This window comes from Idiotropiscis lumnitzeri, chromosome 6, assembly GCF_059441095.1.
Source record: "Idiotropiscis lumnitzeri isolate Australia: NSW breed Sydney's pygmy pipehorse chromosome 6, RoL_Ilum_1.0, whole genome shotgun sequence".
NCBI classification, from domain to species: Eukaryota; Metazoa; Chordata; class Actinopteri; order Syngnathiformes; family Syngnathidae; genus Idiotropiscis; species Idiotropiscis lumnitzeri.
Genome location: NC_142396.1, coordinates 22,171,802 through 22,185,845, shown reverse-complemented (window position 1 = coordinate 22,185,845; position 14,044 = coordinate 22,171,802). Strand labels below are relative to the sequence as shown.

The 14,044-nt window shown below is 38.7% G+C and overlaps 1 protein-coding gene across 1 annotated transcript in view; it reads left to right on the top strand.

Moving 5' to 3' along the window:
* The first annotated feature begins 3,278 nt into the window (after positions 1-3,278).
* LOC148335903 (paired box protein Pax-6-like) overlaps positions 3,279-14,044 on the top strand; it is a 32,320-nt gene continuing 21,554 nt past the window's right edge. The window contains exons 1-2 of the mRNA XM_088298157.1: positions 3,279-3,409; positions 7,234-7,287. Coding sequence (XP_088154283.1) covers positions 3,397-3,409; positions 7,234-7,287 — 67 coding nt within the window. The 5' untranslated portion in view covers positions 3,279-3,396. The remainder of the gene's footprint in view (positions 3,410-7,233; positions 7,288-14,044) is intronic.

The following is a 14,044-nucleotide window of genomic DNA, read 5'->3' as shown; positions in this document are numbered from 1 at the left end:
AGCGCAATGTGTCATCTGTGTTATTTGCATTATGACATATTACACACTAATTACCCATGCACATTGGATACATAGACCAAAAATATGTGCATGCCCAAAATTCATGTTTAGTAGTTGCTAAGAAATTAAACAAAAACAAACCAAAAAAAAACACAATACAACAATATACAAGCTACACCAGACCATAAGCCGCAGTTTTCTATGCTGAAAAAAAAGTGTTATTTAATGCATGTACAGAACGATTTTGTACTGTGAATGCACATAAAGGTACATAAACAGATTCTTAAAACAGTGCCTTTAAACACAGCAAAAACGTTGCTAATTAAAACAGAACAGACCCAAGAGAAAAAAAAGATCTAAATTTATTTTGCGTTTTTCTGAACTATAGCGCGCCCCTACCGGTGAAAGAAAAATCCACAGAAGGAAGGAAATGGCACAAGAAGTTTTTTTAAACAGATGTTCTAATGAGGGCCAGAGCCAGATGGCTATCAAAAAGACATATGCGTTATTAATTATACATATCTGTAAGAGTAATAATTTGTGTTTTAATCATTTCCTTCGAGTACAAATAAAACTTGTGAGGCTTCGAATATTTTTCTTGTAATATAAAACTTCTCAAAAACCTGTGAGTGCACTGTCTTGTTAATATAACTCTCGTGAGTTGTCTCCAAAGAGGACGAAACACCAGGGCGTGGGCATCGTCAATCCACCACTAAGTTCCTGTCAGTATTTCAGGCTGACCCACTTGGGCGCGGTCTGCCCCTAGTCGATGTTGATGAAATTCATACATACAAATTAATAATAAAGATCATTGTACGTTCAACTTTTATTCACCTTCGCAGCTTGACCCAAGAAAGTTTTGACATGTTTGTAAATGATAGCGCAACTTAAATTGCTCACCTTCAATTTTCAATTTTAACATTTTTAGATGTAAATGTTTAGTGCATTTAAAAGTAGAACAAACACTATACACTGTCAGCTTTGGCATGGTGGAGGCTCGAGTTGGAGGACCCAAATGCAGGGAAGTGAGGCTGAAGTAACTTAAATGGTATTTAATTGGAGAAAACAAAAAACAAACAAGGAACTTGGAATGAACAAAAATGCCAAAGTACACAATTAGGAACAACGTAACCAAACAAATACTAGAAAGGGGACTTGGACATGGCATGGCCAAAGGCACTCGACAACACGACAGGAGACAATGACTGGACAAGGAATGAAAGGAAACAGTGAAATAAATAAAAACAAATTGACGAGACAACGAGGATCATCTAGACAAGACACAAAGTGTTGGAGAGAGCTGACTGGCTAACACTAGGGAATGGGACAACAAAGCACAGGTGGACACAATCAGCATAACAAGACAGAAGAAAGGAACACAAGGCTAAACATGAAAGTCAAAAACAACAAACAGGGACCATGACATACACTATGCAGAATAGCACTAATACTGTGAAAATGTTTACAATTTAAATCTACAAGTATATAATTGTAAACATTTTACAGCCTTCCTGGACATCAAGCCCATTTTTTATGTAGAAGGTAGTGAAATCAGATGAGTAAAATTAGCAAAATGCGCTTTGCTAATGACTAAACACTAAACACGCATATAATAATTTTAAAGTAGCCAACTTGATCTACACTTTCAAAACGAGGTATGCTGCTGAAATGATTCCCAAGGGTATCAACGCCTTCTCCAAGCCTACAAAGTACAATTAGACTGGTTGAGTGAACTCAACGCACCCTCGGCGACCCTGACGAGCAGAGGCGGGCAGTCCGTCCCAGGGGTGGAATGGGCTGGCCTTCCGGAACGGGGACAGAGCCGACAATTTTTATGAATAAAGCCGGAGGGTCGAGGCTGGAAGACTACGCAGATCGCGGCCTCCAAACAGAGTAACTTTCAGCCGTTATTGTGGCTGTAGATCATTTGACAAGTTGTCAACAATTTGCACAGCTGTGTGTGCATGCAGCGCGTGTGCAACACCCCCAAGAGGATCGTGGTCGAAAAAAAGGCATCCCAGAATGCGTTGTTCTGAGCAACGCATGTTAGCTACCTAAAGAGACTTTTCTTCTTCGCGCCACTTCTTGACTCGCGCGCTGATTGGCTTGCTAACAGCCAATCACTGATCAATTGTCAGGACAGCTCGACAACAATTAAACATGTTGAATCAGCTGAAAACGTCCTTGGCGCCTTATATCACCTTGCAAGTAGGCCCGGCATACCGACACCCGGCCCACTTTGCGACGGATTGGTGGAAAGAGGCCTGGTCATTGCTGAAAGAGTTTTGAGAATATATCCGATAAATATAGATTGTGTCAAATGGTGTTACTAAAATGTAGACTATCAAAGCTTTGTAATAAAATCTTAAATTGTAATTGTTGAGAATTGTTATTGCACCGTCTCCAGGGACCGGATTTATGTTAATCATGTAACATGCATAAAACTAACCAGAGAATGCAGAAACTGAAATCTGAACTTGAAGTGTGTGCGTGTGTGGTGGTTATAAAACAACTGAGCCTCCATCAACACCTTCGCCACGCCAGGTAAAACTTTCCAGAGTCACCACTGAATACATGCACCCAAGCCTAATAATACCATAATAAATTAAATTGACCCAACCCAAGTACGCTTAGGTTAATGCTTAAAAAAACTTTTAATTATGTGGACCTTCTTTACGTGAATTTTATTTCAGTTCATTAACAGAGTTACGTTTTTCAATGCAGAACCAGTGCGCCACCCATCTCAAAGATAGCGAACACGTCGGGCAACAGAGAGCACATGTCCCCACTGGCGGACACAGTGATTGTTATTGTTTTTTAACTAAAGTAAAAAAAAAAAAAGTTTAATTTGCAGTTATATCACTCTACAATTACTTGGCCTCATTGTCTTTAAGGCCTTGTCATAATTCAAGAACACTGGAATTCACAGTATTTTACTCAGTCAATATTTGAATTTGGGCACTCTAGAAATCTCCACGTGATAAACAAGCCACAACGAAGAATGTTTGCAGAGCATCTTCCAACTACGGTTGAACTGAACTGACCCAGCAAGCAAGGTGTGCGCGCGTGCGCGTATTGAGAAAGAGCGAGTCTCTCTTTCTAGTTCTCTCACTCCCGCTCTCTGATCTCTGACAAATACAAAGTGAAAAAGTGAAGACACCGACAGAAGCACTCCCTCTGATGAACTCATCACCGTTGTGGTTTAAATATTCCCTCCCCCTCTCAGTCCCCCCTCCTCCTTAGCGGTCCCTGTCCCCTCCCACTCTCGCAACCAGCCTGGCTACCTCCCACTCGCTTTCCTCTGTCTTTCTCTGCACTTGTCTCTTCAGTCAAGGAGAAACTAATTGGAGGGAAGAATAAGAAGAAGGAGCAAATTAAAAGTTTACTTCTCACAGAATGCCACAAAAAGGTAGGCCCGCTCATTCTTTCATTTGCTTCTCATTCCTTCTTTTCTTCATCTCCTGCCAACAGGCACCTGTCTCTGAAAGTTACTTGAAATGTTGAACTTTATTGAGAGAGAATTTGAAGATGCAAGTGCAGATTTGGACACAACACCGTTGTCCGCTCACGTTCTCTTTTGGGCGGCATTTTTTTTATTCTTTGAAATGAAGCTGGGACTTCTCTTGACTGTCATCTCTAATTATTGTTCCAATTTCCAGGAATTGTCTGGTCGTCCATGGTTAGAACTGATCAAATGAAAGTGTCAGAAGACAAATGTGACCTAACCTGAGATTCTAAAACTATAATAAATCATCTACAGTACAGTTGTTTTTGCAACTCATTTTACAAAACAAAACAACTCTACAAAATAATAAACTGTAATGGGATGTACCTTTGACTCTTTTGGGTGATTTTGGAAGAGTGTTCTCAATCATTAGAAAGATGAACAATTTGAGGAATTGTTTATTATTATTTATTTATTTATTTATTTATTTTTATTTATTTTTTACGAACACCCATGCAGGTGGACATGATTTACTTTCCAAGTTGTAAATGACACGACAATTATTAGGGTGAACAAATATATAAGAACTCGTGTGAATAACGCGCTTTTGAGTGTTCAGAGGAAAGGAAAGTGTTATAACGAAGCTGTAGCACGTGCAAAAATAGGTCTGAATGCGCGCGGGGCCACCTGAGCCACTTCATATTCCAGACGCAAGAAGGCTGCTTTCTGTTGAGTTGTTCTTTTGTCAAACAATAATGTCATGTAGTCAATAAATGTCGACTATACTTTACCACACCAGTGTCGTTGCCTTCCTTTTGCAGGTTAATTGGTTGCTTTAAATAACGACGAATAGCGTTCCAAATAACATAATTTGGGAGTATGTAAATTAGTCTGCGAAAAGGAAAGCGGTCGTATTTTCGGAATCACCCAACACTAAATATCAAAATTTAATCGGGTTTCAAGATGGACTGAGTGCTTTAAGGCCACTACCGCGAAAAGAGGTAATGAACAAGAAGAAAAAAAAGAAGACCGTAAACAATGTTAAAAGCACAAGCACTTGTTGCAGCGGGATGGCCCCACTACCGTCTTCACTATGAAGTAACATTGTGCTGAAATATTAGAAGGGATGAGCATTTTGATAATAATAATAATAATAATAATAATAATAATAATAATAATAACAACAACAATAATAATAATAATAATAGCTAGTGGTGTGTAACGGGTCAGATACATTTTACCCAAATAAACTTATTGTTATTATTACATACTCCCACTCCACATTTATTCCTTTGCGTCACTTTGTATTTTGGCAAAGCCTCGTTCGACATGCAGACGGGTAGTTTTATTATGAATTCACTCACAAACATAAGTATAGGCCCATACGGGAAATAGAGTCATGCATGTCCCTAAAGTCCATCCATCCATCCATTTCTATACCGTTTATGAAATATTTTATTATTATTATTATTATTATTTTACTGGTGGTAGTAGTTGCATCAGCAAGCGTATATAGTGCAGCATAGTGTCGTAAAAGTGCGATCAATCTATTCCCCTCTGTCCCTTCTCTTCATATCAGCACGCTGAAAGCGGCTGAATGAAACGTTTATATTTGTCATCAGGGTGTTCAACACTAGTCCCATTATGCCCGCTATACTGGTCAAACTGGGCTCCCCGCCGCGGTTTTGTGCTGCTGTTTTTTAACGAGCCGCAACTAACGAGGCAAGGACAGCAAAATCCCGCGGACACACAAAGGCGGCCGCGGAGCGACGGCTTCTTTCCTCGGCCTCTTTGGCTCTTTGTCCTCCTCTTTCACAGGCAGGCCGGATGGAAGGATGGAAGGCGCTGCGCTGTGGAGCCGGGACAGGCTGCCCGCAGCCGGCCTGTGTGCATGTTGCGCTGCATGCATGGTGCCCGTGTCTGGCGGCAGGAGCTGCTGATGGTGTTCATTATGCACTTGGTTAATGACAGGCGCCTCGGCAAAAGAGAAAAAAGCTTTGAAGTCATTGAAGCAATTCTTAAAGCAAACAGAGAGCGTTTTAGTTGAGGATTTGTGTGGACTGAAGTGATCGTCATATCGTGGCAAAGTTTCAATACAATGAGATGTCATGCCAGAAATGAAAGAAAGGTTCTGTTTCAATATAAAAGGGAACCAACTAAACAGAGCTATTGATAGCTTTCCTTGTGATGTTTGGACAACAATTCATTGTAATAATTTCAGCAGTGTTAGTATGAGATTGTGTTGCAGATTAAAAAACTGATTCGTATTGAATTGTGCGTATTATTATTATTATTATTATTATTATTATTATTATCATCATCATGTGTCAAATAAACAGAAAAACAAACGCAGCTTTACAATTTACAAGTTAAAAATCTCACGGACACGAAACGTTAAAATAAATAAATAAAATAAAATAAAACAGAAACATGGCTCAAGTTAAATCATTACTTGTATGACTTTGACAGGTGTGTATTTTGTTTTTCGAAATAGCATTTGGAAAAATGTATTTGTGTGCGTGTCAACCAATTTGAGCTGCAAGCAAGGACATATTTGTGGGAGGGTTTGTTGTAACATGTATTATTCCATAGAAAATATTGATTCTGAAAGAAAACTTTAGAATCTGCAACAGACAGTATAAACACACATTTTCACATTAATTAAGAATTTGTATTATATGAAAAATATAGACTATGAATAACATCAGCGTTTTCTTGTATTGTTGATACTAATTACATCGTTCCTCAATCTTATGTACTTTTTAAATATTTAAATAAATAACACAAATAATACAATATGTCACTTAATAAACATTTTGGACAAAATGGATCCACAGATTGATGATGCACCTGTCTACCATCTAGGCAAAGAGTATTTATTTGCTCTGCCTGTCACATATACATATCACTCACAATAGCATCAGTTGACGTAAATGAATAATTTTCTGACATTTCCCCCCGCACATTGGTTTATAATCACTATTCCAATGCTTATTATTTGAGATATTTTATCAAATTTAATCATTCAAATGTTTATTATTGGATTTTTTTCCATAATAATGACAGCTCTGAAGATTATAAATATTCACACAACACTTCATGTCAAATATTGGGACATTTTATCCTTCCATTAGCTGAACCTCTCCTCCTCACGAAGGCCGCTGGGGTGCTGGGGCCTATCCCAGCTATTTTTGGGCAGTAGACGGGGTACACCCTAAACTGGTTGCCAGCCAATCGCAGGACACACATCCATCCATCCACCCATTATCCGCAGCTTATCCGGGGTCGGGTCGCGGAGGCAGCAGCTTCAGCAGAGACAAACAACCATCTGCGCTCACACTCATACGTAGGGACAATTGAGAGTGTCCAATCAACCTGCCAAGCATGTTTTTGGAATGTGGGTGGAAACCGTAATACCCGAAGAAAACCCACGCAGGCACGGGGAGAATATGCAAATATAAGGCCGGTGCTGGAATCCAACCCTGCACCTCTGCACTGTGAGGCCATCATGCTAACCAGTTGTTCACCGTGTCACTGAGATTAATTATCTCATTAATAATCTTAAATTCATAAAACTAAATATGTAAATGAAAAAGCAACTTCCAAGTGATTATTTTGCTGTAATTTTTTTCTCTTTCATCTGTTTTAAATATTTGAGCAGAATTTAATGCTCAACAGTTCACATTTGCCATCATTCATCAGACATCACACCAAAGATGACTTGTGCATGCCAATGCTGCACATGCTTTCCATGATAATATAATGAAAGATGTTATCTGTTTGCACAGATTACAGAAGTCCAACAATCTGGGAGACCGGCGTTGCCTCCATGATGCAAAACAGTGAGTTCATTCATGTTATCATTGTCTCTTTTGAACCTATTGGAAATCATTTCAAACTGAATGTTGACTCTATTAATGAAACCTGACAGCCATATGATGACATTAATTTGAATTTCAACATTTTGTGTGAATGTCCGGTACTTCCATTTACCTGGCATTTTATTATCATTTGTTATTATTGTTGTCATTCATAATGAGATACTTTCTGGGTTATAACATCTTAAAATGTCAGTTATGCACTTTAGGTCTGCAATATTGACGGATGTGACTGCTGTGTAGTGACAATGCTTCATTGGTGCGAGTTTCTGCTCAAAGATTTAAACACAAAAGTGTTTGTTGTTCTGCTACGTTTTTCTTTTAGTGTTTGGCACTAAAAGACTCTGTATTGACCTCGGTCAATTTGTCAATAACTGTCTACACTTGTATTCAACTAACTAACCAACTAACTAACTAACTAACCAACTGAAGTGACTGAGAATTTTTTTTTCCTGCTTTGGATATTTGGGTTTTAAGAGGAACACCGCCTGATTTCTGTCTTCTTTCTTACTGGGGAAAAAAGCACTTCATGCTGTTTGGCAGTAGCAATGTGTTCATTATTTTGCCTCCTTTAACATGTTCATCGCTTCAGTAAACAGTTACACACCGTGACTGTTTATATCCCAAATGTTTTTAGGAAAGGAATAACTCTGATTCTGTTTGTGATGCATTTTTATTGAAATGTGTTTGGTTGAACGGACAACATTTAAGCCCCTAAAAAAAACTTCCTTGCTTTATTCTGCTAATTCTGTTGCCACAAATGTCAGTACAATATTCTAAAGTCTTTCTAAATTGAATGACAAAAATACATGTTGTGTTTTCAACAATGTGCCCGCTCTCTCAAGTTATGCCTTACATATTGTTCATTCCTTGAAGTTGGATGCATTTCCCTCTGTTTGATGTGAACTGAATATACGATGAAATGCATTGAATTGTAATTTTCTAGATACATTTTAATTGATTATAAAGTGTCCCTGAAGAGTACATTCAAGTTACATTCTTTTGTGTATTTTTCTCACCACTCTGAATCAGATCATACTCATTATATATACATATAGAGATGTATATATATATCAGATATATCCACGAGGAGTAATTACTAAACGTGTTTTATGGAGAATTAATATAAATGCGGATCTACTTCAATGAGTTGATTCAAAATGAAACCTGTTGTCGTCCCAGGGGCAAGACTTCATTTGGTTTGTGTGCAGCATGGTCTGCATGCATGTGGGTGTTTGAGGACTCACACACTCATATGTTTTTGAATAGGTGGGTGTTTTTGTGTGTGTGGGGCGGTGTAGGTGGGAGTAGACAGATTCGCACAGGGAGCGCAGGAAAATTGACGCCATATGTCTGTCTATTAATTGTATGTCAGTAAGCAAAAAGGGTTGCTCCTCTGGGAAATGATACTGTGATTAAGATTTGTGCTGCAAGATGATCACACTTGAACACAGTGTAAACATGGTGTGTGAGGCAGCAAGGCCAGGGTGAGACTGAGAGAAATGACCCACCTCAGACGAGTCAACCACTGATTCACACAAACACAGAGAAAAATATCAATCATTTTAGGAACAACAATATAATAGTCATTTAAAAAAATGTTAAAATGTTTTTAATATAGGACTTTACACCCAATAAATGAGTTGGTGAAAAAAATATTTGGGGCTTTTAATGGCTTCTATAAACTGTTCTTTGGTGTAAAGCTTTTGTGAATTTTATCTGAAAACACTGTAATACTTGTTTTATGTACATTGCAACTGAAAGTCACAGTTCAAGATTTCATCTGATCTGAAATAGTCAATGTGGGTTTAGTTGTCACTCAGTGATGCACAGTTGAGTGTGAGTGATTTTCTGTCTCTACATGTGCCCTGCGATTGACGGACTTCCAGTCCATGATGTTGATGATGCTCTTGTCCCAACCACCTGGGATAGAGCTCAGCTGCCCTCTGAATATAGGGATGGGCTGTACATTACAGTATAGAGCTTTCTTGAAGCCTCGTTTGACAGCTGCTTGTGCTTATGTATGTTCATATGTGTTCTGGCTGATGATGTATAATATTTTAATGCCCTATGAAGAGCTCTGTAAATCTGCAATATGCTTTCCTCTACTAAGCCATTAACAGACAATAGACAATTGATTAATTGTACAGTAAATCCCTACTTAACCTGCCCTGTGTCACAACGCAATTCTACACTATGTGGGTGAGTGGCAGAGACAGCATTAAGCTTTATCCAAACAATTTGACTCTCCTTCCTGTTTTTGACTCAAATTCCAGTCATTAATAACAGTTGTATTCACCGGGGAAGGGGGTGTTGTATTGGAGGTGGGGAGAAAAGGCGAGAGGTAATTTAAAGAGGTTACTGAGCACACAGTCACTACACAAGTATTTAAGAGGTACAATATAAGAGCACAATAAAATGGGAGAGTACTACAAGGGAACATTTAAAGCTGTCACAATTTTTGACTCGGCACTGAAAACGTTGATTGTTGAAGAATGAAATGAATTGCAGCATTGTAATTGTCATTCACACACAGCATAAAGTACAAAGTTTTCTGGTGAAAACTCCCATTTTGTCTCCCGTTCAGAATGACTCCCATTCCTGTACTACACCCATTTAAGAGGTCAGCTACATTTAAAAAAAATATATAAATGATTTCTGATCAATTATCAATTGTGGAATGTTCTATATTCAGAGAATCTTCAATACATTTGATTGAAGGAGTACTCATAGTATGAAAGAAAAGTTCGGGGGTACATATGCCCAAAAAGTTTGGGAACCACTGGTGTAGAGACAGTGCCACTAAAGAAAGGGCAGGAAACAGAGAAACAGAAACAGAAACTGTTGAAGTTTCGGGAGTGACCAAGATGGATAGGATTAGAAATGAGCTCATCAGAGGGACAGCCAAGTTGACATGTTTTGGGGAAGCCAACTTGGATGGTTTGGACTCGTCCAGAGGAGAGAAGATGTGAGTTTATCGTTAGGAAGGCTGATGAGTATGAAACCGCACTGAAACAAGCACTGAGTGCGCCTCGACCGCCCTGAATTTCAAGGAAATGAGAGGAGCTGCTTTGATTGGTTGTGAGTCAGCTGTGTTCCATCCCACCATGGAGCAAAAGCCCTCTTCCACCTGTGCGGCTCAAGGAAAACACCCAAAAATAAACACTCCGACCATTCGCACAGACTGCACTTTGCACTGGACTTGCGCAGGGCATGAAAACAGGGACCTCTGAATCAAAATTTAATTTTTCAGTTTGTTGGGATGCAGCTATTAAATATTGTAACATTTGCGTATCAATTTTTATTGAATAATCAAGTACTCCATTAAGCAAAATTTTTGCTTGTTGAAGAGCAATTATGAATACAAAAAAACGCAACCAATTTTACTAAATAATTAATGACCAATTGGTTTCTTTTGTTTTAGGTCAACAATTTTTATTTCTTAAATGCACATTGTGCATAGCAGCAAACTGTTTTCTTGTCTAGAAACATTTTCAGAGAGGCGATTGCAAAGACTAATACGAAAAATTTTCAGTTGCAACTTTTCATTTTTTTTAATTGAAAGAATTATTTATCAGGGCACAAACAGCATTTATGATGTGCAACGTCCTTTGCATTACCGACTTTCCACCAGACTAAATAAGACAACACCTCAAAATAACACACAAACACAAATACAACCCACATTTACTTTGGGCAAATGAATCGTTTTACTCTAAAACTATCTGACCAACTCAACCAAGTTGCGCAAGCTCCTCTTCAGGTGTGCCAGTACCAAACACACCAATTGCAATGTGTTTTTCCTATGGACACAGTCCTACTTAATATGACAAGCACGCTGAACAAGGACACATGATCAAATCTCAGATTGTCACCACCATTGTAAACTGGCCACAAATTCCATCATAGTCAACAGAACCCCAGCCTTCTGTAGGGCTAACATTAAGAGAATGTTATATACCAAATTTTGCCAGTCTGTCGTTCGTCAGCCGTCTGGGCACTCATTCGTCATCGTCAGTCCGTCATTATTTCAAGCCGAACCAAACTGTAATTATCAGTAGTCAGTCCGTGTTATTTTAACCGCGCTTCCATGATCGCTTCTGTCAGTAAATTTCAACGGAATGCCAATCTGTCCATCGTCAGTCCGTCAATCCGTACCCCCCCCAAAAAAACACATCATAGTCCAACAAATGAAAAATCCCATTCGATTAAAATTGTAAATGAAGTGCACTATAATATAAATCAGTGTATCTACATCATATGGCCTGCCCAAAGAGCTTTGCACTCACACATATAATGCTCAAAAACATTTCACATACACTTATACCAGCTTTTAAGCAGAGGGGGAGCAGGCTGCTGCTGTTTGAACTCATAAAATACCACCGACTGTACAGTAAGCACAATGTGTTTCCATATATAGTCAATGGAAACAACCCTGCTCGTATTCACCCTAGCGGCGTATGTTTTGGTCAGTCATCAGCAAAACAGGCATCCGTCAGTGACCAACTGAGAGGTCTATTGGTTCTTAACCTTGTTAGTCATGATTACATTGGCGGACAAAAATCCCCTCCCGTCAGTATCAATTTCTCATTTGTCAGCAAAATGGATGTCTGTCAGTGACGGCCTGCCAGATCTTGCCCACCTCTGGATATAGTGTACATTAACATTTATCTCACTGATTTGTGCTACGTTAATTTTACCTTGTCTGGTCTTTCGCAGCATTCTGGTATTCGGCGAAGATCCAAAGAGACGTGCAGTTGTAATATGCAAGGTCTGTGTTACAACGATTACGCATGAAATGCTGCCAAAGTTTGCATCTTGAATTAAATTGGTGCACCTACTGCTGACTCCTCGCTTCCCGTATCTAATGTAAGTGCATCACTTATATGTCAAAATAAAATAAGCAGCCCGAGGCAGAGCATTTTTTTGGACAAAAGGTTAAAAGTATTTGAGTATTCATTTCACTGGTATTAATTTATTCTTGATAGATTCATTGCCAACAGTAGGGGAGGCAAGGCATTTAGTGGATCAGGATCCACCAGATCATGATCTTTCAATGCACACGAGATCATTGGGAGATCTTGGTCCTGAATCACAGGGGTACAGTATTTGACATGATAGCTGGATGCAAATGAGCTGTTTGCTTTATTTTGTCTTTATTCTCTTGCAGCTTTTTCACCTGTTAGTGTATCAAAAAAAAAGATTTACCCAAAATAATAACAATCACAAACACATAAATGAATAAATAAATAAATTAAATATTTCCTTTGAATAAAAACACAAGAATATCAAACTTAAAAACATGTATGAAACTGTCTGTCATGATTCCTTAAAGGAGGTAGCGAAGAAGATTCGTATTTGAACTTCACAGTGGCATACATGTACATATCACCCCCCACCCCCCACACACACACACACACAGATACACGCACGCGTGCGCACACACGTATTATCAGGATGAAAAACTACATACACACACACATATACATATATATATATATATATGTATGTATGTATATATATATATATATATATATATATATATATATACATACATATATATATATAGATAGATAGATAGATATATATTAACTAATTTAATCTCTGCCGTTTTTATAGCAGACAGCGTTAGAAAATAGCTAAATTTGGTCAAAATTCCTATTTCTGACCAAAAAATTTAGTTCTTTGGCTGCTGAATGCACAATCTGTAAATTATAGAAATATGTACAATTACCACACAATATTCTTTATTGTTGCCATCGACCTCCATTTCCACGTCTCTCTCTCTCTCTGTGTCTTTCCTCTGTGTATCTCTCTCCCTCGCGTACGCACATACATACACGCATTTGTTGCTTACAGTTATATTTATTCCTCCGATTTACTAAAAAAAATCAAATGAGCAGCAGCTGTTTTAGAAGAGTTCTGACCGAACCAAATGTATTTTTTCATGAATACAACCAAGACTGACGAAATGCAAGTCCTCCTATTGAGCGTATGCATCGAATTGCACATCTACGCAACTAATTTTGTGCACATGTTCAGGACGCATGATCTGTACATGTGCTTTGAGTATTACTAGCAACTTCATAGTATAGTAGGTCATACAGATAAAAATGACTGATGATTGCTTGAGGGTTGACTATAGCGTTGAAGGGGAACTTGCAAGCTACTTATTACTGGCCTCCTTATTCCTGTAGCTCCGCTGAGCATTCTATGCTGCTTTCACTCAGCTCAGATATTCTTCTGACAAATCAGGGTCCAAATCCGGCTTGTATTTGTCGAATTTAGTGCGGCAAAACTCAGGCAAAGCGATCTGTGCGCTGAGTAGGCCCCGTATGGCTGGTGGAGTCTCTTTTGATGGCTGCTTGCTTTTACAAGGACTAAGTGTCATGCTCTCATTAATAGTAAGTCCATCGCCTTTGTCATGCTTATTGAAAGCCCTTTTTTTCAACCCCAAAGGTTTCCTCAAGGGGAAATTGTTTTGATTTTCCATCCAGCAAACGATTGAACTAATGAGAATGCTAAAATGTAACTCAGACTGCAAACAAATAAAGAACACCTCCCCAAAATAAGCAGTGTTAAAAAAACTACAAAAAATAAAAAAAGCTCATGATATTACTTCATATACTTCATACTCCCCTCCCTGCAATTGGCTGGCAACCAGTTCAGGGTGTCCCCCGCCTACTGCCCGACGATAGCTGGGATAGGCTCCAGGAGGAGC